This window comes from Pezoporus wallicus, unplaced genomic scaffold (assembly GCF_028554395.1).
Source record: "Pezoporus wallicus isolate ANWC-B61680 ecotype Strahan unplaced genomic scaffold, APGP_CSIRO_Pwel_v1 contig_6966, whole genome shotgun sequence".
NCBI classification, from domain to species: domain Eukaryota; kingdom Metazoa; phylum Chordata; class Aves; order Psittaciformes; family Psittacidae; genus Pezoporus; species Pezoporus wallicus.
Window position 1 is genome coordinate 3,810,378 of NW_026639746.1, and position 21,984 is coordinate 3,832,361.

Sequence of the window (21,984 nt, forward strand, 5' to 3'; positions counted from 1 at the left end):
TTGAACACTTAAGTGGGCTTAAACACTTCATATGTCTTACGAAAATTATCCCAACAGCTAAGGACATCTGGTGAGAAAGTGTTGCACAATTTTGATCACTGTAATTGTCTACTGCTGTTAAAAAGAAGGGTGATAGCACTGAACTGAGCTCTTGGTGACAGTCCTGTGAACTCCATTCTGTAGTCAGTGAAAAAGAATAGGCACCTTCACTGGAGAGCAATACGGCTTTATGGTGATTCCTTTGGGCCTATCCATCAGATTTTGAAACAAATTTAGAAATAATTATGAAAACTTAAACACAGAAATCTCATATAAAAATTCTTATTAACATAAATCCTGTGCTCATATCAAGGTTTGAACTTATGTTTGTGTAATTGTTGTCTGGCAGTTTTACACTTAAGAAAATACATTTTTTGGTTCAGAAAGGAATTTTTTTACCTCTACAGATAATTAAAGCTTGGAATGCAGCTCAATGAGAAACGAAATTAATTCATATTGTAATGCAGACTGTTTCATGACATTGTCTGTTGATTATGTAAAGGTAGAGAAAATATGTCATTGAAGATACTGGATAGTAAAGCTATGCCCTGAGTCTGAGTGAATGTGTCTAAATGCACCTGAATTTTGGCACAACTTGAGTATTGGCAGCACATCTTCACAAACAATCCGAAGGAAGATGTGCAGCTCACTGAATGTCTAGGTTGTGCTGAGGAGGCGGAGGAGGTGTCTTGTCTCATCACTGACCACAGAATGGAACCTATGGCACTTAATTTACTGACACACTCATTGAATGTTTAAAATTAGTATGAATTGTCTGAATTTTTGCATGATTTACTTTCTCAATTATAACTGTTCACTCAGCTATTTAAAATAAATAAATGAAAGTAAAACTTACTTCAGAAATGCAGTTGAATGTGAAGAGCAAAACCGTATCCCTAGCAGGCAACATGCAGCTGTGAGTGGGACCCTGCTTCAAGCAGACAGACAGCAGTGTTGCGTCAGGGTGTCATCTGAGCCCAGTGTTTTTCATTATAGGGTGGTTAGGTGTTAGTATTGTCAAATCATCACAATAGGGTCCTTAAAAGACCTTACACTGAAGATAAGTCTGGCTTACAAGTATGGCTCTAGAAGCTTAGGAACCACCTTTAAATAGAAAATAGAATTTATCACATTCTGGTGAATTTGCCTTGACCTTCTTCTTTTTCTTTTTCTTTTTTTTTTAATATATATATTTTTTCCCCCAAAGGAGGGTAATGAGTCACTAAAAGTAGATCTAATGCTCTAAGCATTGACATGTACAGAACCTAAATCCATTTAAGTTCTCTGTTAAGCAAGTACAGTTTTAAATTTGTGGCCTCTGACTTTCAGATGCTGACTCTTTAATGTGACCTGACCTATATTCAACTAAGTACATTTCTGCTTTAGAAAGCATATGTTGCTTAAAGTAGCTTTGTTTGAGTGTAATTGGAGTAAATGTTTTCTTTTTTTCATTATAAAAACATATTACTAGTTTCATAGGTGATTCACACAGCAAAACTCTCTGTACTGCTGCTTTGTGTTTGCCTTAGCATTATATTTGCTGTAGAGTTATCAAATATTGTTACGTTTCCAATGCCTTCAATTTTTTAATCAGAGAGTTTGCTATTTTTTCTCCTCAGATTTACAATAGACAAACAACAACTGCTGCTTCAAAAACTGCACTGGTGGTAAGTTTATATTCAGGATGTTTTTAAACCATGTGAGGCTAACTGCATATAAATGAGAATGTAAAATTCTTTTTCTTTCCTGTTTTGTTTTTTTTTTTTTTTTACTCCGTACTCTCATCCCAGCAGTCATTTGTTTAGCTTTTAATTTTGCAAATAAAGTGCCTGGAAAAAAGAATAAAGTGTGAAAAAGTAGTACTTTTTCTATACTTACAGGTTCTCTCTATCTCAGAATGGTTTGCATGTTCGTTTAGGAATATCTAAACTAGAAAGGTAACCATTCTAAGAAAGATTGTATGCTTGTGCTTTAAAAAAATGGAAATATAAATCTTCCTTTGATTTAAAATCAGAATTCAGGTGCTGGTCTTAACAGTACTTTTGATTACCATTTGGAACAAACCTTTATATGTCTAAATAAAGATTCAACAGAAAATGGTGTATTAAAGTGTATTAAAGGCATAGGAATTAGTGTATGGAATTTTATTGTTTGTTCAGTAATGACAGTGACAGCTTGGATTTGAGTTAATTTTATAAAGAGTTTTCAGTCAGGTTGGCAGAACTCGTATTCTTAAAAGACAAGGTAATCAGCATATAATGTAACCTTAAGATGTCAGGAAAGCAGTCCTTAAACAATAGAAGGTAGTCTTTAATTTCTTTAATCCAACAAGTGTGCTATTTTAATAGGAAGACTTACCCAGTGACTGAGGGAGATACTTCCCACCACAAGACAATGATTCTGTGCAGTGACACTGCCAATAAGGATTACAAAATTATTTATGTGCATTAAAAAGCCCTTTGAATGGACATGTTAAAACCTATCTATAAAAAATTTCCATCCATATTATTCACCTGTTTCATGTACTGAAACTAGTTAACTGATTAGTTTATTGTAAGGAAGATGCAATCTCAAAAGGAAATGGTAATAAGTCTGGATTTTTTTGTGCTTTATTGCCTGTAAATATATTTATGTTCAGAGAGTCTAAGTAAGATAGAAAGAAATAACTTCTTTTTTTTTAAGTATGATCAGATAAAGCATATCTGAGGGTGGGTGGTATTAAAAGACAAAATTCTGGGGGAGAAGGTTTGAATAATATTTTCTTTTGTTCCCTAATTGTATCACACCTTTCCAGTCTGTTGCACCCAAATATGTGTACACTCCTCTGAATCATCTTAAACATGGAACCGTAGTGAATTTGTATGGCATTGTGAAATTCTTCAAGCCTCCATATATAAGCAAAGGAACTGGTATGTACTATATACAAAAGATTTAAAATCTCCTCTAAACAGAACTATTCTTACTATGTTTATTATAAATAAACCAGAACAAATTGAGGTGATCCTTTAGTCATGGCTCTCAGCTAACATCCAGGAAACAGAGCAACAAATAGGTAAGGGGTATCGAAGTTTGTTTAGGCACACTGGTGGAGATAGCAAATGAAGAAAGTATTTATCAAGCTAATACTGTCAGTACAAAGCAGGGAAAAGGACCTGTGCAAAAAAAAAAAAAAAAAGGTGCAAAATCTCTGCACCTGTCCTGTGGGAAAGGATTGTTGTGTAACTAAGTGCAATTCTTCCTTGAGATTTTGACAGGATGTGCTATGGTAGCCTATAAATGTGCTGCCAGCATATTTGTTAATGTAGAAGCAGTACAACTGAATCATTTTTCTCTCTGTGAACACTTACTGATTGTACGAGTTTTGATAGAAGACTATACTATTTCACTAGGTGCTTAGTAAGTACACAGCTAGTTGATATCCCTGATGAATTTGATTAAGCAGTAGAATTTCTTACTCAGATTCAGAATTAATCAAAATATTTTCTGTTTATTGTAAAGTTACTGTGCATTTTAATGTGCTGGTTTGGTTTTGTTTGGGTTTTTTTGTTTTTTTATCGTGATGGTAACTGTTGGTTTTTATGGTCTAAATTACTTATGCAAATTTCTTGAATGTCAATAGCCATGAATTTGGCTTCTAAATGCAGAAATTTAAGAAGTGAGCATGAAAAACTCAGAAACCTAGAATGAGGTTTGCTTACAGTTAGGTAGCTTGAAATGTAAGTGAAATAGCTGACAGCTGTGCAAACATGGTGGTACACCCCAAAAAATTTCCAAGTCCCACTAAGGTTCAGCTAATAACTTCAACTTTGGCGATGAAGCAATCTTCAGCCTTGGTTTTGAGTCAGTTTACAGTGTATGAATTGGAGGAACATCTCGGAGGGCAGTGCAAATGTGTGTGTGCTGGTTTCAGTATGTTCAACTGAACTATATTGATAGTCTGCATTGTGAGCATGCTTAATGGCTTCCCTTTGATGCAGTAGTATTCTAGATGAACAGATATACTGCTATGAAAGATCATTTTGATAGGAAATATTTGCTCTCACTTGTAGCTGAAGTCTGGCTTTGCTGTACCTGTATCTCAAGTGTGGACAAACATCCACAGAAAAGGCAAGACAGATATGTGCAGCTCTCTGGGCTATGGTACACCAAGTGTCAGGTGACATAAAGGCAGCATTCAGAGTTGTTATGCAGAGCAACATAGGATTTTTCAATAATGTATTCGATTAACTGGATCCACAAGCTAATGAATAGCTTTTGGAAATTCATCAGCATTTGTACATAGTGTTGACCCTGTCACCAGAAGAAACATGTACCCAATCCACTTGGACTCAGTGCTCTGGTGTCTGCAGCAGGGCAGTTCTGTGCTTTCGATGCAGTTTGTTGTCAAAATGTGTCCCCTTTCGTGTTTATCATAGATGATAAGGCTTGCCCCTAGAAAACCTTTCTGCTCTACATTCTTACTCAGTGTTGAGAGGGCAGTAGTGTTTCCCAGAATAACTCTGAAACATAAACAGTATTCTGAAGAATATGGAATCATCTAATTAAAACATTAACATTTAAAAATAGATGTCATTAAGTTGAGAACCGAGCCAGTAACGATCCATCTGTTTTTATAGCAAATACAGTGCATATTTGGGGTTATTTTTTACTCTTGAGATTTAAAGTGAATATTACAATATTTTACGTAGTCACTGATACATTAGGCTTTTGTTAAACAATGTATTGCAAATCTTTAAGTACAAATTCCAAGTATTTTACATTATGAATGTTACAATACAACAGATATTCCTAGATGTAGTTGAGGAATAATGGTAAGTGAAAATATGTGCAGGAACTCAATGCATTTAGATTGGAAACAGAAGTATGTTCTTGCATCTAATTAGAAATACAAACATTCATAAAATACTAAAAGAAGTGTGTGAATGTTTGCCACATGTACAGCAAATCGAGTCATGCTCTTAGCTTAGAAGTAATAGTAATAAGAGTACTTAATATTTGAAAACTATTGATTAAAACAAAGACAGAGGCATCTCTTTTGAAGGTCAGAGATAGATACCCAGATAGGTGTGAAAGGGTGATGTTAGGTTGCTAGGGGCTTGAGGAAAAGGATTTGAGGCTGTGGGGCATGAAAAAGGATCAAAAAGGGGAAAGCAAGGCATGCTAGGTGTCTGTGCTCCAGCTAGGTGGGTGTTCCAGCTGGCTCCAACTGATCCACTGCAGGGCATGGATGAGACCCTGGAACAAGGTGTTGGTGCCTTTGAGAAAGGGCAAAACACTGCATGGCAGTGAGAAGTGAGGGAAAACGTGAAAGGAACAGCCCAGTGACACCAAAGCTGGAGAAGAAGGGGAGAAGTTGCAGCCATGCAGAAGCAAAGATTCCCCTGCAGCCTGCAGAGGAGAACTCAGATGAGCGAATTTATCTACACTGCAACTTCTGCAAAAAAAGTGTGAGAAGTAAGGTATAGGAGGGAAGAGGAGCTGTTGTGGACTGACCATAACCCTACATTCCCTTTTTCTCCTGTACCACCTGGGGGAAGAAGAGATGTAGGATGTGAAGAACTGAAGTCTAGCCTGGGAAAAAGAAATGGGGGGAATACGTATTTTAATCTTTGTTTCTCACCATTTTTATTGGCAACTAGTTAAATCAATGTTCCCCAAGTCAAGTCTGTCCTGCCCATGGTGGAAACCTGTCTTTATCTCAACCCATGAACTTTTCCATCTTGTTTTCTCCACCTGTCCTGTTGAGGAGGTGGATTGAGAGAGCATCTGGATGGGCACCAGGCAGCCAGACAAGGTCAACCCAGCACACATGCTGGGACTCTCTGGATATTTCAGGCTTTCTGTTCTTTGGGTTACAGTAAAATAAGGATAAATCTTATGAAGGAATCTTGAGAAACAAGTAACTTGTGAAGATATGATTGTTAGTGGAATTAAAAATTTCTTTACCTTAAGAAGAACAATAATAACAGACAGTCTTTATGTCTTCTCAAATGGAATAACCAAAAACTTTACAAAACCCTTCCTTTGGGTGAGAGGTTTCATCACAGATATTTTTTCCTGCCTGATGTGCCACTAAAATTTGTAAAAGACTTCATTGTAAAGGTGCAAGTATAGTCTAGACATATGTACACAGTAGAGATAAGTATTTTGTTTTTAACGTAAAATATTGGTAAATTATTTCAATATTAAGTTACTCTATTTGGTCTTTTCTGCAGGCTGTCAAGCAGCACATCTGTCACTGTAGTAAGCTTCTCAAAATTTTCATTTTGTGGTGATGTCTAGTGATCGCTTGCTTATGTTAGATCTGTTCAAATGCTGTCAGTCTTACAATAGTTAGTATATAATATATACATTTATTTACTTAAGAATTTGAGCTGTCACTGATAATTCCCAGCCTACAATTCTAAAAATCTCTTAGCTGTGTTTATAAGGTCCTGAAAAGATTAGCTTTATCTACAGTAATTCAGGATATTGCCAGTGGTGAAGAGGAGTACTTTCCTCTTGAAAAATATTGCAGGTTTAAAACTTGGGCTTAAAAGGAAAGAAGTGAACAAAACCCCATTTTTAAAGTTGTTTTGTTTTTTTTCCTTTGTTCACATTGCTGACAATAAGAAGGGTAAGAAGAAAATAAATCAAATGTAGAAAGTACTAGTTTTACTCTTTGAGTAAATCATGGAAGAGCAGTTCCTGAAGGATCATGTGGTCTAGATCTGTCATTTGTCCAGCTGCTTTAACAAGACTCTGGGGACACAAGGACTTTGAACATCTTACTTAGAGAAGCACTGATTGCTGGAAATTAGTAAGACAGCCATTCTTTCCATATGAGTAGAAACAATAAAGTTAAATGTACTGATTTTCAAGGTAATATGTCTCTGAAACAGCTAGGACAGATTTTTGCAACTGAGTTATTTGACAAGTTAATTGCTTCAGTTTCATAAGTAGTAGAAATTTAATAGGGAAAATGATTTACTTAACAACTAGTTCTTGCCTAGATGTCATTAATAACTATATATCTTTCTAATATATCTATGTATTTTCAGTTGGTAGCATTAAAAAAAGCTAACACAACAGAATCAGTGGAGATCAAGGACACAATTTCAAAAGTTTCTTATTTATGAAGGTAGTTGTGATTTTACTTTATTGCAAAAATTTGGGGTTTTTGAATTATTCACTACTCAGTTAAATATTTCAGAGTTGGATTTGGCTGGTTTTGTGGGGTTTCTGCCTTCTCCCCCCCCCCCCCCCCGATCCAGAATTACATCTTCTTGAGAGGGTGCAAAATGTTCAGTGATTGTTCTGAATTGTCAGGGCATGAAATGTCTCTTGTCAGAAAATTCTGTAGTCTCCTTACATATGGCACAATCTTGTGCTAATGCATTCTCTTTCTGACTCTCTGTTAATAGAATCATATAGCTTTAAAATGACACCTGCTGGAAGCATGGGAGGAGAGTCACTGTACTTAATCCATGTGGGCCTTTATTCCCTAGATAGACATGCACCTAGATATGAAATATTGCTTTTTCTTACATATATTAAAGCTTAAGGCTGAAGTTCTGCACTGTGTTCCCACTGAAAGCAAGTGGGACCTAATTAAAGCCTTGTCGGTTTATGTAATCTGTAATTAAATATTCATCATTTCGATTACTATTATTGCTTTAGACAAAACTTAAGACACTGATGGATGAAATAAATTTTCAGTATGATAATAAATTACCATGTATTACAGAGAAACTTATTTTAACTGAGCATGCTTCAGCTGCTGTTGTGGTTTAAGCCCAGCCGGCAACCAAGAACCACGCAGCCACTCGCTCATTCCCCCCGCCTTTCTCTTCCTGCTCCCGGAGGGATGGGGAGAGGAATGGAAAGAATGTAACTCCCACAGGTTGAGATAAGAACAGTCCAGTAACTAAGGTATAACACAAACCACTACTGCTACCACCAGTAATAATAATGATAAAGGAAATAAAAAGGGAAGAGAATATAACCGCTCACCACCTGCCAACCGATACCTAGCCCCACTGAGCAGTAATCTAGCCCTTCTGGGTAACTGCCCCCAGTTTATATAGTGGGCATGACGTGCTGTGGTATGGAATACCTCTTTAGCTAGTTTGGGTCACGTGTCCTGTCTCTGCTTCCTCCTGGCTTCCCCTCCCTGGCAGATCATGAGACTCGGAAAGTCCTTGGTCGGAGTAAACATTAGTGAGCAAGAACTAAAAACATCGGTGTTATCAGCATTGTTCCCAGGCTGCAAGTCAAAAACACAGTTCTGTACCAGCTATTAAGAAGGAGAAAAATGACTGCTACTACTGAACCCAGGACAGCTGCTCAGTTTAGTTTGGAATGCCTATACATAAGAATTTTATGTGTTCTAAAAACTGTCCAAGGACATGCTTCATGTCCTGCTTGGTACAACAGACAGATGGGTTTCTGTCTTCTGGAAGGTCGGTTGGAAGTGTTCGAAATTATGTTCTAGCTTTCCTTCCCAAACAGTTTAAAAGTCTTAGGTATTTTAAATTTTGAAACAAAGGTGATTCTCTCCTTTCACCCCTCTCAAGGACATGTCAAGTATTTAGTCTGAGTAAAACCAGCAAATATAAAAGAAAAAGAGCTTTGGCCTTTTTGTAGCATCCGATTATAAAGATTATGTGCTTCACCATAAAACTTTGGGGACATTGCAATATTACGCTACTGCTTTTCCAACTCTGTCTCTTTTTCTTGCAGATAATAGACAATGTTTTCTATAATCCTTGCTGCTGGTTAACAATAAGTCATGAGTAAAAACCTGTTTTCCTGGGGAAACCTCCACCTAGCTTGTTCTCTCAGGTATATGCAGTTTATTCATTATGGCATATATTGAAGTAAAATCTCAGTTTAGCCTACCTGTGCATGCAGGTGGAGGGTATTTTATTTTTACAAAATATTTCTTAGAATGGAAATTAATAAAGGGTAGCACTTCAGAAAAAATAGATTTCTAAAAACCTTGAACAATTCTAATCATCCTTTTTACATGCCAAAATGCAACTTAAGAACCATATATCAGATTCTTAAGGTTATTTTGAAGCCTTAATGTTTATTTACAATTTTCATTTGATCTTGTGTAAAGTTCATCAGAACTCTCAGCCCATCATTTGTTTAAAGCTATGTAGCTGAAAAATCATGAAGTTACAGCATGTGGACAGTCTCAGTTAAAACAGTTTCGTAAGCAATAGCAAACCAACCTTACAGTGCAAAACAAGCCAATCACAGACTGTTGTATTTGATGGTCTGTTTTGAGAAAGAAGACTCAGTTAAATCTGCAGTAGTTTTGTTCTATAAAGTTGTTTGGGGTTTTTTTGGTTTTTTTTTTTGGTTTTTTTTTCCCCAATCAAAATATTGAGGTTGTATTTGAATTCTGCAGAACAAAATAAAAACTCTTATAGAGGTAAGGATAATGATTTCCTTTCTGGAGCCTAAAGATGAGAGTAATGTTCTGTTCCCTTCTAATCACAGTGGGTTGTGTGTGTATTTCTTTTTTAGAAAATTGCCAGTTCCTATCAGCTAATATTAAAAATAAAGAAAAGTTAAAAAAATTTAAAAGGAAATGAAAAATTCAACAGTTGAATAAATAGTTAATAGAAAGAAATTTCAAGGCTGTTACTTTGATCTGCAATTTACAAATGATGGCATGGCATTAAAGCATCTGTTTAGGTAGATGCTGTTGGTAGTTACTCAGTGTTTGTATCTCTTAAATGCATAGCCATGTTAGAAATACCATGCTGTAGTAAAACAAATTCAGTTTGATTCTTTAGAGGTTTTGTTTTGGGCTTCTGCAGTATCTGTGTATATGTACAGATATATGTATATACACACATAGGAGAGTGTGTACATTTGTAGTATTTTTCTTCCTGTGTTTTGTTGAACATATTTGATAAGTTAGCTGGTTCAGCTGCTAACTGGTGTTACTGAACACCAGTTCAGTACTGAATAGCCTCAGTAATTCTTGGAAACAGTATTAATGTTTGGTGAAGTTTAGAAAAGAGATTAATTTGCTACACTGATCTCTCTTGTTTTATGTACATTGAAATAAAAGAAACAGAAGGCAATCTCTAGTTGAGTCCCTCATTGACAACACATGGCCAAAAACCTTTTTATCTATTTGCAGGGGTGAGTTATTGATTCAGAATAGTGGGCTTTCACTTAAAGGTTAGTCAGGAATACATATGTGATTGTCCAAAAAGAGAGTCATAATCAGACTGATGCTTTGTACCTTAAAAATTTGTATAAGCATCTTTGTTAGGAATTGCTGAATAAAACTAAAATAAATGTTTAATCAGTAAGTATTAAATGACTTCCCATGAAATCAGTAACTACTGATCTGGAAAGCTTTTGCAGCAATTCTGGTTTTCTTACAAGGACTGAAAAATAAATTTGTGAATCCATGTGTTTTGGGGGTTTTGCTGTTTTGTTTTTGTAATATATATATATATGTGTGTTAGTGTGTCTACACTGTGAAGAGATGCTGACTTTCTAAGCATGCTGATGACTTACCTAAGAGTCCATAAAAGACTGGAAATGCTGTGATATTTATAAAAAGAAAGCTATAATCTGAAGGATGAACCTAAACCATCATCACAGTGGAGGAAACTTTAGTTTCTCAATGTCTGTTATGGGGATATAGAACATTGATATTTCAAACTACAGTGAGGACCTAGAAGTTTGGAGGTCAGCATTCTCCATGTAGTTAATGTAAAGTTCTTCTGTCTTGACTTGGAATTTTATTGATACTTTCTTAAAGATAGTCTTTGCAGTAATAAAGAATTCCTGTTGTTGCATAAATTTCTTTTCTAAAAAAGCTGCTTCTCTGAATAGTTGTGGGGTTTTTTTTATGAGATATAATGCCAGTTCTGAAGTGTTAGAAGCATCCTTGCAGATAGCTGCCCATTGCTGATAGTCCCTCATGTGATGTTAATCTTAAGCCTGAGTGGGAATACCTCTTTAGAATAATTAAGTATATATAAAAAATCCAAACAAACGGTAGGTGCAGTTTGGCATTCTGTATATTGTCAGCCTAAAACCAGTGCTTTTGCTGAGTCAGTCTAGTATGAAAGTAAAAACTTTTATATAAATTTGCTGAAAACCATGCATCCATTGTGTCATTTTTTTAACACAGGTTATTGGAAGTAAAAATTATCAGCGGTAGCATTTCCCTTCGGTAGGAAATGCCCTGGGTTCAGCTATAACAGTTATTTTTCTCCTTCTTAGTAGCTGGTGCAGTGCTGGTTTTGAATTTAGTCTGAGAAGCTGATAACACAATGATGTTTAATTGTTGCTCAGTGGCGCTTACCCTGATGAAGGACTTTTCAGTCTCATTTTCTGCCAGTGAGGAAGGGCACAAGAAGCCAGGAGGAAGCAGAGACAGGACACCTGAGCCAAACTAGCCAAAGGGGTATTCCATGCCGCAGTACATCATGCCTGGTATATAAACTGGGGGGAGTTGCCTGTAAGGTCCAGACCATTGTTCGGGTCAGACTAGGTATTGCTCAGCAGGTGGTGAGCAATTGTGGTGTGCATCACTGCTGTTTATTGAGGGTGTTTTTTTTCCTTCTCTTTTTAATTTGACATTCTCTCCCCTTGTTATTTTACTTATTAGTGGTAGTAGTAGCAGTTTTATATTATACTTTAGTTATTGGATTGTTCTTATCTCAGCCCATCTTGTTTACATTCTTTTGATTCTCCTCCCCATCCTGCCAGGAAGGGGTGAGGGGAAAAGGAGGGGAGTGGGCAAGTGGCTGCGTGGTTCTGAGTTACCAGCTGGGCTTAAACCACAACAGGAAAAGATAATGAGTGAAGTAAGCTTACCTACTAAAGGAAAATTGACTCCAGTATGTAAACTTTATATATATAAATATATATATTTTTTTTTTTTAGCTGAGTAACTGAGGGTATTGCATCATTGTATATTGTGAAAAAAATGAAAGTTTGACCAATGACATTTTATTATATTGTTTCTTGTAACACTGGGATGTTACTTAAATTCTGCAATTCTGTTTAGGGTTTGAGTCATTATTTGTGCAGAAAAGTGAATTCAAGCACTGAACTATAATGCTGTATGGAAAGCAAAAAGCAATTTTCACCTTCCAGCTAGAGAAGGAAAGACAGGTAGCTTTTTGTTTTCTAACCTTCAAAAAGGACTTGCTGGATGAAGATTTCTTTAGAAGAAAATAAGTCCTTATGCTTTGTTCTTGAATAACTTTATTTTAATTAGAATTATTGTAGAATGATTTTTTTGAGGTGGTAGTTGAGAATGGAAGGCAAAAATCACAGAAACAGAGAACCTATTTTGCATACAAGGTGTTCTGTGACTGTATAAACCAAGTATAACAGTTTTATGATACTTTGAGTAGGGTGATAATTAGTCTTTTGAGTATGCTAATTGCACAGAAAATAGAGAGAGAGTGTTAATTTTTCCCCCCTTAAATAGGCAGCTTCGCAGGTAGGAAACTGACTAGAATAGATAATCACAGCATCAGAAAGTAAGGACAATTTAAATGTGGAATGTTTTTGTTATTCCACTCTTTGTTGCCATGTTGGATTATATCAGTGCAGTGTAACGTGTTATCCTGTATCCTCAAAGGATTTTAAATCTGTGAACTGCATGGGATTTTTTTTTAATTCTTAATTTCTCATTTTACTCATATTGCTTTGCAGCTGACCTGTTAAGTTAACCTTTATAATTCATACCCAAAGAAATACACCAATCCATCTCTGGATTACAGTAGTAAATACTTGCAGTTTTGTCAGCCACTGGCTAGACTCTATTCATGTCTGCTAATCCTAGCATAGAACATCAGAATAGGTGCTATATTACACTTGACCTTATGCCTTTGGTGTAAGCATGCTAAAGAGCGACACTTAGTAACTCCTGAGTGCAACAGATGAGAATTTAACACTACTGAATTTGTGTAAAAAAAAATCTTGTTGAAGAAGAGTAGTGGTTTTATAGAAATATTAGAGGCTTTTCTATCTGTAGGAATAGTAGTTTTATTTTTCTTGGTAAGCCTTCACTTGATTTTTTTCTTTCAACACTTCAGTCACTCAAACTGTTGGTGAATTTAAACTTTTAAGTGATAGCAAAACTTAATATATTTGCTGGAAGTGGTAGAGTATTTCTTTTGAAGGCATAGGCAGTGCACATACAAGCATGTATTTTCATCCAGTCTAACCTGTCTTTGTGGTGGGGAAATCTGTTCACAAAATTTACATATAACAATTGTCTTTTTTTGACTGCCTTCCTGTAGTTGTTATTCAAGGCGAATCTGTCAGTTGTAGTAGGCTGCCAGTATTCTCTTTCAAAGCTGTCTGGCAACTGTTTGTGTCTGTATCTTTATAAAATGCATGATGAAGATTTTATTGAATTTGTTTTGGCACTATCATACCTTTATTCAGTTCCCAGATATGTTAACTCTGGTTTGCTGTCATTATCACGAACTGCCTTGTAGAATTACAGCTAAGGGACGTTGGGGGGGGGGGGGAGTTACTTGTTTATGGTTTTAATTTTTGAGCATTGAAAAGGTGCCTGGCACAGCCAAAACAGATTTGACATGGGTAATTTTATTTATTTCCAGTTAAACATTTCATACCTGGTTCCGGTATTGAGAAACAAAAAAGAGAAATAGTTTTACACTAAGGGAAAACAACTTCCCTCCACCTCTCTCAGGCTCAGCTTGACTCTAGGCACCTCTCCTTCCCTCTTCATCTCCACTTCCAGTGTTACTGTTGCAGGTTACACTGTGTCTCTTGGGGTAGCAAACGGTGGTGCAGGAGGTTGGGGTTAGCACCTACTCTATTCCTTACTCTTTTCCCCATCTGCACCTTTCTGTGTGATGTCCTCTTCTCCAGTGTGGGTTCCTCCGTTACCTCAGTCCTTTTGTTAAGGGCACATTTCAGATTCTTACGGTGCTTTGACTACTGCTGTGGGGCTGTATCCTTGGAGTACATATCTTGCATATTTTGTTAAAGTGAAAGATAAGTCATTTATGCTTTAGTTTACTTTTAGAACTTGCAGAACTCATTGCCTCTTCAGGAGACCAGGATTGTACAAGATTGTATATATGCTCCCTATTTTATAGAGGAAGAAATTGAAACCTGAAAAAATTGCATGCCTGTTGCAGACAGAAGGAAAAGTTTTGTGTGTTCCTGGCTCACAGACCTGAGCTTAATCACCTATTTCATTTTCAGTTGTCTGGGCTAATTGTTGGCAAGATGGACCACGCTTCAGTTGTTATGCTATTGTGACTAAATTGACTTGGGAAGTCATAGCAGAAAAAAATGGCCATATGCCTGCTTATCCCATGTTTAATATCTGTGTATTAATAACTCCATAATGCGTATAATTTATTCACTTTTATCTTTTACAGATTTCTGCTCAGTTGTAACACTCGTGGACCCATCAAATGCGAAGTTAACATGCTCTCTTTTCAGTGGAAATCTGGATTCCCTACCAAAAATCTACAAAGTTGGAGATATTGTCCGATTTCATAGAATAAAGGTATGTACTAGTATGTGGGGGGGTATGTGTGCTTGTTTTGTTGCAGTGAGAGGATTGTAAAAATAATTTAATTCTTCATGTACTGAAATTAACACATGGAGACATTAGATGAAGCAGTTGATCGATTAAACAGCTTATCTGGGGTTGTTAGTGTACAATGTCTAGTTGCTGCTTTGGTGTTTTCCTGCCTTACCTTATTTACCTGTATCAAAGGCCATGAAGGAAACGGTGTTTGTTGCTTTAGTCCTGCTTCTGCTGGATGTTGTTCTTAAGCCTGCTGCAAGTGTATAGGGAAGAGGGACCATGCTACACAGACTGAACGGAAGTCTTATAATGCTTGACTGTACTTAAAGAGGTGCAGAATAGTACCAAAGACATGATTTTAAGTGTTACATATTAATCTGCAAGGTAACTGTATACAATTATATATTTTATTCTTGCTTAAAATAATTACAGCAGAAATAAGCAAATGTCCTGAAAGAAGCCAGATGGGAAAAAACAAATTGCATATTTAAATACTGCTGAGAGATCAAGGAAATTGAGGATTATACAAAAGGATGATGAAAGCGGTAAAGATCAGTAGTGCTAAGCATGTACATTTTGATATGCCATAGCAGGAGAACAAAAAAGAAAACCCCATGACAATAAATGTAAGAAGTGCTAAGATTTAGCCAGTTATTGAGATTTGTACCACTGAGATTATTTAAAAAGAACTTAAGATTCAGAAACAGTATTCAGTTATTTGTGCATATTATAGAATCATAGAATAGTTAGGGTTGGAAAGGACCTTAAGATCATCTAGTTCCAACCCCCCTGCCGTGGGCAGGGACACCTTACGCTAAATCAGATCACCCAAGGCCTCGTCCAACCGGGTCTTGAGCCCTGCCCGGGATGGAGCATTCACAACCTCCCTGGGCAACCTATTCCAGTGCCTCACCACCCTAACAGGAAAGAACTTCTTACTTATATCCAATCTAAACTTCCCCTGTTTAAGTTTTAACCCATTACCCCTTGTCCTATCACTACAGTCTCTAATGAAGAGTCCCTCCCCAGCATCCCTATAGGCCCCCTTCAGGTACTGGAAGGCTGCTATGAGGTCTCCATGCAGCATTCTCTTCTCCATGCTGAACAGCCCCAGCTTTCTCAGCCCGTCTTCATATGGGAGGTGCTCCAGTCCCCTGATAATCCTCATAAAATCAAAGTCAAATCAATGAACTCTCAAGACTAACTGCACATCTCAGGTACTGATTAGCAACACAAGCTTCAAAATCTAAATATAGTTTAATTCTACTCTATACATAAAGATGACCTTAAAGAGCCCTTATACTAGCCCAAACCAGGTTAGTTAATTTCTCTCTCCATTGTAAGTATTTATACAGTCAGTTGCCAGCACCTATAATAAATGCTTGGAGCACTGTAGAGATATCCCAGCTGCTCTAGCCAGTGAGCTGGCTTCATTTGGAGCTTGGCTCAGATGCCTCTATACAAATGCCCGTAGCATGGGGAACAAACAAGAGGAATTAGAGATGTGTGCACATCTACGGGGGGATGATATAATAGGCATTACAGAAACATGGCGGGATGGCTCCTATGACTGGAGTGTTGGAATGGAAGGTTACAGGCTCTTTAGGAAAGGCAGTGCTCAAGACCAGGTTGGACGAGGCCTTGGGTGATATGGTTTAGTGTGAGGTGTCCATGCACCTGGCAGGGGGGTTGGAGCTAGATGATCTTAAGGTCCTTTCCAACCCTAACTATTCTATGATTCTATGATTCTGTGACTTCAGATGAGAGAGTCTTATGGTAAATTTTAAATTATCTCTTTATCCAGGAGGGTGTTACATAGATACTGTTTCTGAAATTCAGTAGAGATAGAAACATGTTTATTGCTTCTTAAATAAAAATACAAAGTTTATATGTGTGGGAAAGGAGAAAGTAAAAAGGAGCCAGATTAAAAGAATTGAAACATTGTATGTCTGTGGTAGGTTAACACTGTTTTGGTTTTTGCGTTTTTTTTTTTTTTTCGAGATGGAAAGAACAGGTTAGAAAACATGAAGATCACTGTCATAGAAGTTATGTGTGCACCTTCTTATGCAAACATAATAGTGTCTCTACTCCACTCTTTATTTTTTAATATAAACTTATTAAGGAAATTTATGGAAATAGCACATGTAAGCAACTTCACTGTTCTGATTTGGCATTACATTTTGGAGGACATTATTCTAAAATTCCTGTCAGTTGGTATTTCTTCATTCTCCAAGATGATATTTCATTATTTAAAGGTGGGTTTGTCAATTCCCTCCCACATACGCTTTTTTCATCACAGCTGTTTTAAGTGGTTTCCAGCCCTAGCTGACCTCCAGCTACCCACAATCTGTGTCTCCTCAGATGCTTAAACTGACAGCTTGTTTAATTATTTTCTAAGTTTGAATGATCTGAAGTCACTAAGTTGTCTTTTTCTGGATGAGAATGTCTTCATTCATTCCAGGCTAAAAAACAGCTACTTTGGGAATTTTCATATCTGATCTGAGCAGGTAAAAATCTGACATAGAAGCCTGGTGCCAGCTGTTGGGAGTGAGCTGCAAGTGAGTGACCTCTTTCTGTCTTGCACCAGCATAGCAGTTGTGACTGCTGTGCCACACAGTTTTCATTTTGAAAGAAAAAAAAAAAGAGAGAAAAGTCAGAGTTTTAATTACACTGTCTGCAGTTACTTCTTAACTGTCTTCTTTTGTCTTCAGGCCTTGTCACCTTCTCGTAACCTGCTGAATGGGCAGCAATTGAGGGTTTTAGAGGCTACAGCCTTCCAGAGCTGTTCTTACCAGTGAGGACAGTAATACATAGTCCTTACAGCATGAATTCACATATCTCTGTCCCAGATATGCTTTTGAGAGTCTTTGAAGAAGTTGACATTGATAGCAAACACATTTTAAAAATGACTGCTCTCAGCTACACTCTCAGCTCCTAATGAGTATCTTCCTAGTAACACAGGTATTGGCAAGGTCTGATGGTTCAGGGCTAATACGAACTTAATGGAGAGGATTCTGTTGGGATCACTCTGGTAGAGAAAAATTTTATTTGCTCAGTGTTTGTTGAAGAGAATTTAAATTTTAAGTGTCTTTGTAATAGAACTGAAAGATTACCCACTTTTAATTAAATCCCAGTTAATATTCCTTGAAGTGTGTTTTTATGACATCTTATGATGATTTCTTCTGAATTATAGTACTTAGTCATTTACAATACTGTATTTGGGCCTTCAGCCTCAGTCTGTCATCTCTGCAGAGATGACAGTGGGGGGGATCCCCCTAACCAACAGTATAAAAGCTAAGCCTGTGATCTGATTGTCTAGCCCCCTCTATCTTCATGGCAAAGAAGGAGTTAATCGCAAGTGGAATTTTCTTGGAACATTTTTTCTTCTATAGGTAACTGTGGATGCTCTTAATATCTTAGACTCAATGCCTAATGTTTAAGCTACTAAAGAGAGGGATGAGGCAACCTGCTGGTGCTAACTAAACCTGCAGTACTTTATCCTCACTTGACTTGGGAGTTTTGACATATATTCTGCCTTGTATTACTCGAACCCTGCCATGATGATAGAATTGTTAATTTCCTCATTGGCTTTTCTCTAATATTCCTTATTACCTCTGAGTGATTCACAAACAAAAATTTATTTCCTCACTCTCAGTGAAGTGAATCAGTATTTGATTTCCATTTTAATGTTTGAGAATCAGAGAAAAGTGAAGCACATTCTTCTTTAGGTGTTCATCTTGTTCAGCATACACTAGTTGTCTGATCCTGTCACTGTCTAGAATGTGTTTTGGTGGGTCTTTTTCCCAAATACACAGCATTATGGAGATGTATGACTCATCTGGAACACTTTGAGAATGAAGACCAAAGCAGTGACCTCTTACTATAAACTATTGTAGGACATCCTCAGTATAATACAGTCTCTGCAGCAATTTCAAGTCTTAATTCTCTAGGTTTTGTCATGTCTTAAATATGTAGGGAATATTCCAAATCATGCATTTTTTACTTTACTAGAATTTTGTCAGATACACTCTTCTGCTTTCTCTGACGAATGTTTCTAAAGCAGTATCACAATATGTACTGTTTTTTTAAAATTATTATCAGAACAGAAATTGTTTAAGCTGGTTAAGTATATATTTTGACTTCTGCTTAGGTAAAAGATGCCTTACAATGAGGTCATCAGCTGAATGTATACTCACATTGGAATAGAAGTTTGGACAGTGAATTTCAGATGATAAAATAATTCAAAAAACAGATGAACAAAAAGAAAACCCAAAAGCAAGCCACAACACAGCTAGATGTCTTGAAATAATTTTATGTGTATAAATAATAGTCAAGTTTAAGTTTAATGTACTCATAATTCAAAATATTGTCTTGAATTCCTGATCCGCAAATCAGTAGTAAAATTTATTTTAGGAAATCTTTCTTCTTAGTGTAAGAATGTGTACATTAGCTCAGTATATGTTGTTTTACAAGGCATTTGTTTGATAATCAAAGATGATCGGTGACTGCAGTGGTTTCATAATAGTCCTTTGCTTCTGCAATTTAACGATCAGTTTTGATGGAAAACTACCTTTAAGATGCTATTATTCCGGCTTTATACATTACTTAGTATTGCACTTTTGTCTTTCATTGAGTGAGGTGAATAACACCAGCTGCAGTAAGAAAAAAAATAGTTCAAGTGGTTTGGGCTGCTGTAAACCTATTTATAAGTGTTTCAAGATTAGCTTCTTTTCAATGAGCATATTCAGGATAGAGTTGTACCCCATAGAGATCACTAGAGTTTATTGTCCATACAGTTTATTGAGGTCGCATTTCACCTTTTGTTCTTTAGTCCATAAAAACTATGCCAAACACTCCTGCAATATGTATTTGAATTTACTTGCTTGCTTAGAGAAAGCCAAATACATTGTATCTGCTCTGGTTTTGTGCCAGAAGATACTCTTGTTTGGAACCATTATTTATTGAATTTATTTAAATTCTCAGGGAATTTTTAAAGCAATCGCCTGCTGCCCCCTCCCCTGCTTTCTTCCCAATCTACCTATTTTGAAAGAATCCCCAAGCCCTCTAGAAATGACACAAAATCTATTGAGGGGGAGTTGTGATATAGGCAAGTCTTAGATTAGCTCTTTTCCCTTAGCTTAATAAAATTTAAAAATCATTTATGATGATCTTTAAAGCCCCTTCCAGCTCAAACTATTCTGTAATTCTATGGTTCTGTGAATTAATATGCTCCATTATTCATGGCTGGAGAATACTTAAGTAAATGAAAGTTTGTCCTAGAGATTGTCTTTAATGTATTTATGCATTATGTTAAAGTAGCAGGGATTAAAGGAATTCCTGTCACCAGGACTGAACTTTGTTTCCAAGGAATACTTGATTTGGGTGCTTTTTAAATTTAAGTGTGCTTATAAAATGTAGGCCTAAATAACTGGCAATGTTTTGGTAAAAAAAAATATTGCTGTTTGGAACTTCTGTCACATATTTCAGATTCTGCTTTTTTAAATCAGTAGATTTTCAAGCATTTGAAAATTGAGCACTAGGAATCCTAATCTGTATTGTCTCACAAGTGCTATATGGAGAAGTCTTGTTTTTTTGGTAAGTAAATTTTAATTAAAGAGATGGATCAAAACAGTTAGTTTGAGATTTCTGATGATTGCTTTCTGCAGTGCTTTTATATAAGTACAGGGAACAGGAAGATTAAACTAGATCCTTGAAGGAACTCTTCAGACTTTAAACACCATGTTTTATATGGTAGCAGATACAACTAAATCAGGATAGAGGGGATCTGCCATGTGCACAGTAGTAGACGTAAGAGTAGTTGTGAGAGCTGTATTCATAATTCAGTCTGTGAAAGCTACTTTATAGGGAAAAAAAAAAAAACCTTCTAGAGCTGTATTTTCTTTTTCAGTTCCATAATATCAGGAAATGGGGCTATTGTGAGAGGCAGGAAAGAGGAATCCATAATAACTTTACTCTGCCATCGCTCTGCTGTATGACCCCTAAAAATTGTGCTTCAGTTTTCCCATCTGTAAACACAATCCTGATGTGTTCCCCACACAAACATTGTGAGATATGTGAATGCTCTCTACCAATGCTGTGTATTTACAGGTAGTCTGCCTCTTTAAAAAAAAAAAAATCTTTCATGTTAGTCTGTATTTTCTGCTTATTCACTTTGTTTTCTTGTTACTGTTCATTTCCTTTTTTTATTTCATTTTTATTTTGACTTTGTTCTCCTAATAGCACTGGGAACAAAAGTGATCAATGGTCTGTTCTTCATGCATGTGATAAAACAAATGTATGTATATTTCAGTGCAATGTAACCATTTTCTTTTTTTCTTCATATGTTGTTACAGATCAGGGAATACAATGGACAGATGCAGGGAATTACCAGTGGAGGATTTGCATCCTTGACATTTGATGGAAGTGTAGGAGCGCCAATAGTTCCTCGAACCTCTAGCAAAGGGTACAGTTTCGTGGATGAAGAACACAAAACAGTAGAAGATTTACGTATTTGGGCAGCCAGTAATCTTTCTATCTCTGAACCTGCAGTAAAATTGTCTGGTGTTCAGCCAATGCTGTTCTTTGATCTCACTTGCCAGCTGGTAGGAAAAGCAAAAGTGGATGGATCTTCTTTTCTTCTAAAGGTATTTTTTTAATAATATTTTTTTATATTTATTAAGGCATTGTGATTCAATTTTTCATAAACCAGACATATTCATTGCTTTAATGTTATGTAGATAAGTATTTTGAGGTTAAGTAAACTGATGATCCTTGACCATTTTATTTCCATGTAAACAAAATAGAAATCCCATTTCGCTTTAAAGTTCTTCATCTGATACATTTCTTTACGGAGGTTTTGTAAGGTGGCATTGTTATGGATCAGCATTTCACAAACATTTGTAGATAAATATAACAAGACTTCTTAAAGTTGAAAAATATTGTTAGTTTTAAATTTCAACCTTGTGTTTTAGTTAGCAGCAATTGTTGCTTCTTTTCTAGATCTGCTGGATACAGTTAATGTAGTAAGTAGCACTATCTAAGGAATAGATTATATTACCTATTTTGGTGGATTGATTTTGGGTAGCTGTTTTTAATCGTACAAAAATGCTTTGGGGATCATCGCTCACTGAAAATATAAAATGCAAAGTGCCACACATCTTTTCCAGGGTGATCCTTAATATCAGTTAAGTAAAAAGGAGGTCTGCGTAATTTTCCTGGGTTTAGCTCCAGGTATAAGAGTCTGGTGTTATTCTGAAATTCCTTTGTAAATTCTTTTTTTTTTTTCTTTTAGAAGTTGCTTGTTAAAATATCAGTGAAGAATAGGCTGTTATTTTCATTTTATGACTTCGTAAAATTATTTATTGGTTCTAATGTATTAAGCTGTACTGCTACAA

General features: G+C 36.3%; 1 protein-coding gene across 3 annotated transcripts in view; it reads left to right on the forward strand.

Moving 5' to 3' along the window:
- Positions 1-21,984, forward strand: part of POT1 (protection of telomeres 1) — a 66,285-nt gene that overhangs the window by 15,500 nt on the left and 28,801 nt on the right. For all 3 annotated transcript variants that reach the window (XM_057415754.1, XM_057415756.1, XM_057415755.1), the window contains 4 exons: positions 1,659-1,706; positions 2,834-2,948; positions 14,436-14,566; positions 20,944-21,234. In XM_057415754.1, coding sequence (XP_057271737.1) covers positions 1,659-1,706; positions 2,834-2,948; positions 14,436-14,566; positions 20,944-21,234 — 585 coding nt within the window. The remainder of the gene's footprint in view (positions 1-1,658; positions 1,707-2,833; positions 2,949-14,435; positions 14,567-20,943; positions 21,235-21,984) is intronic.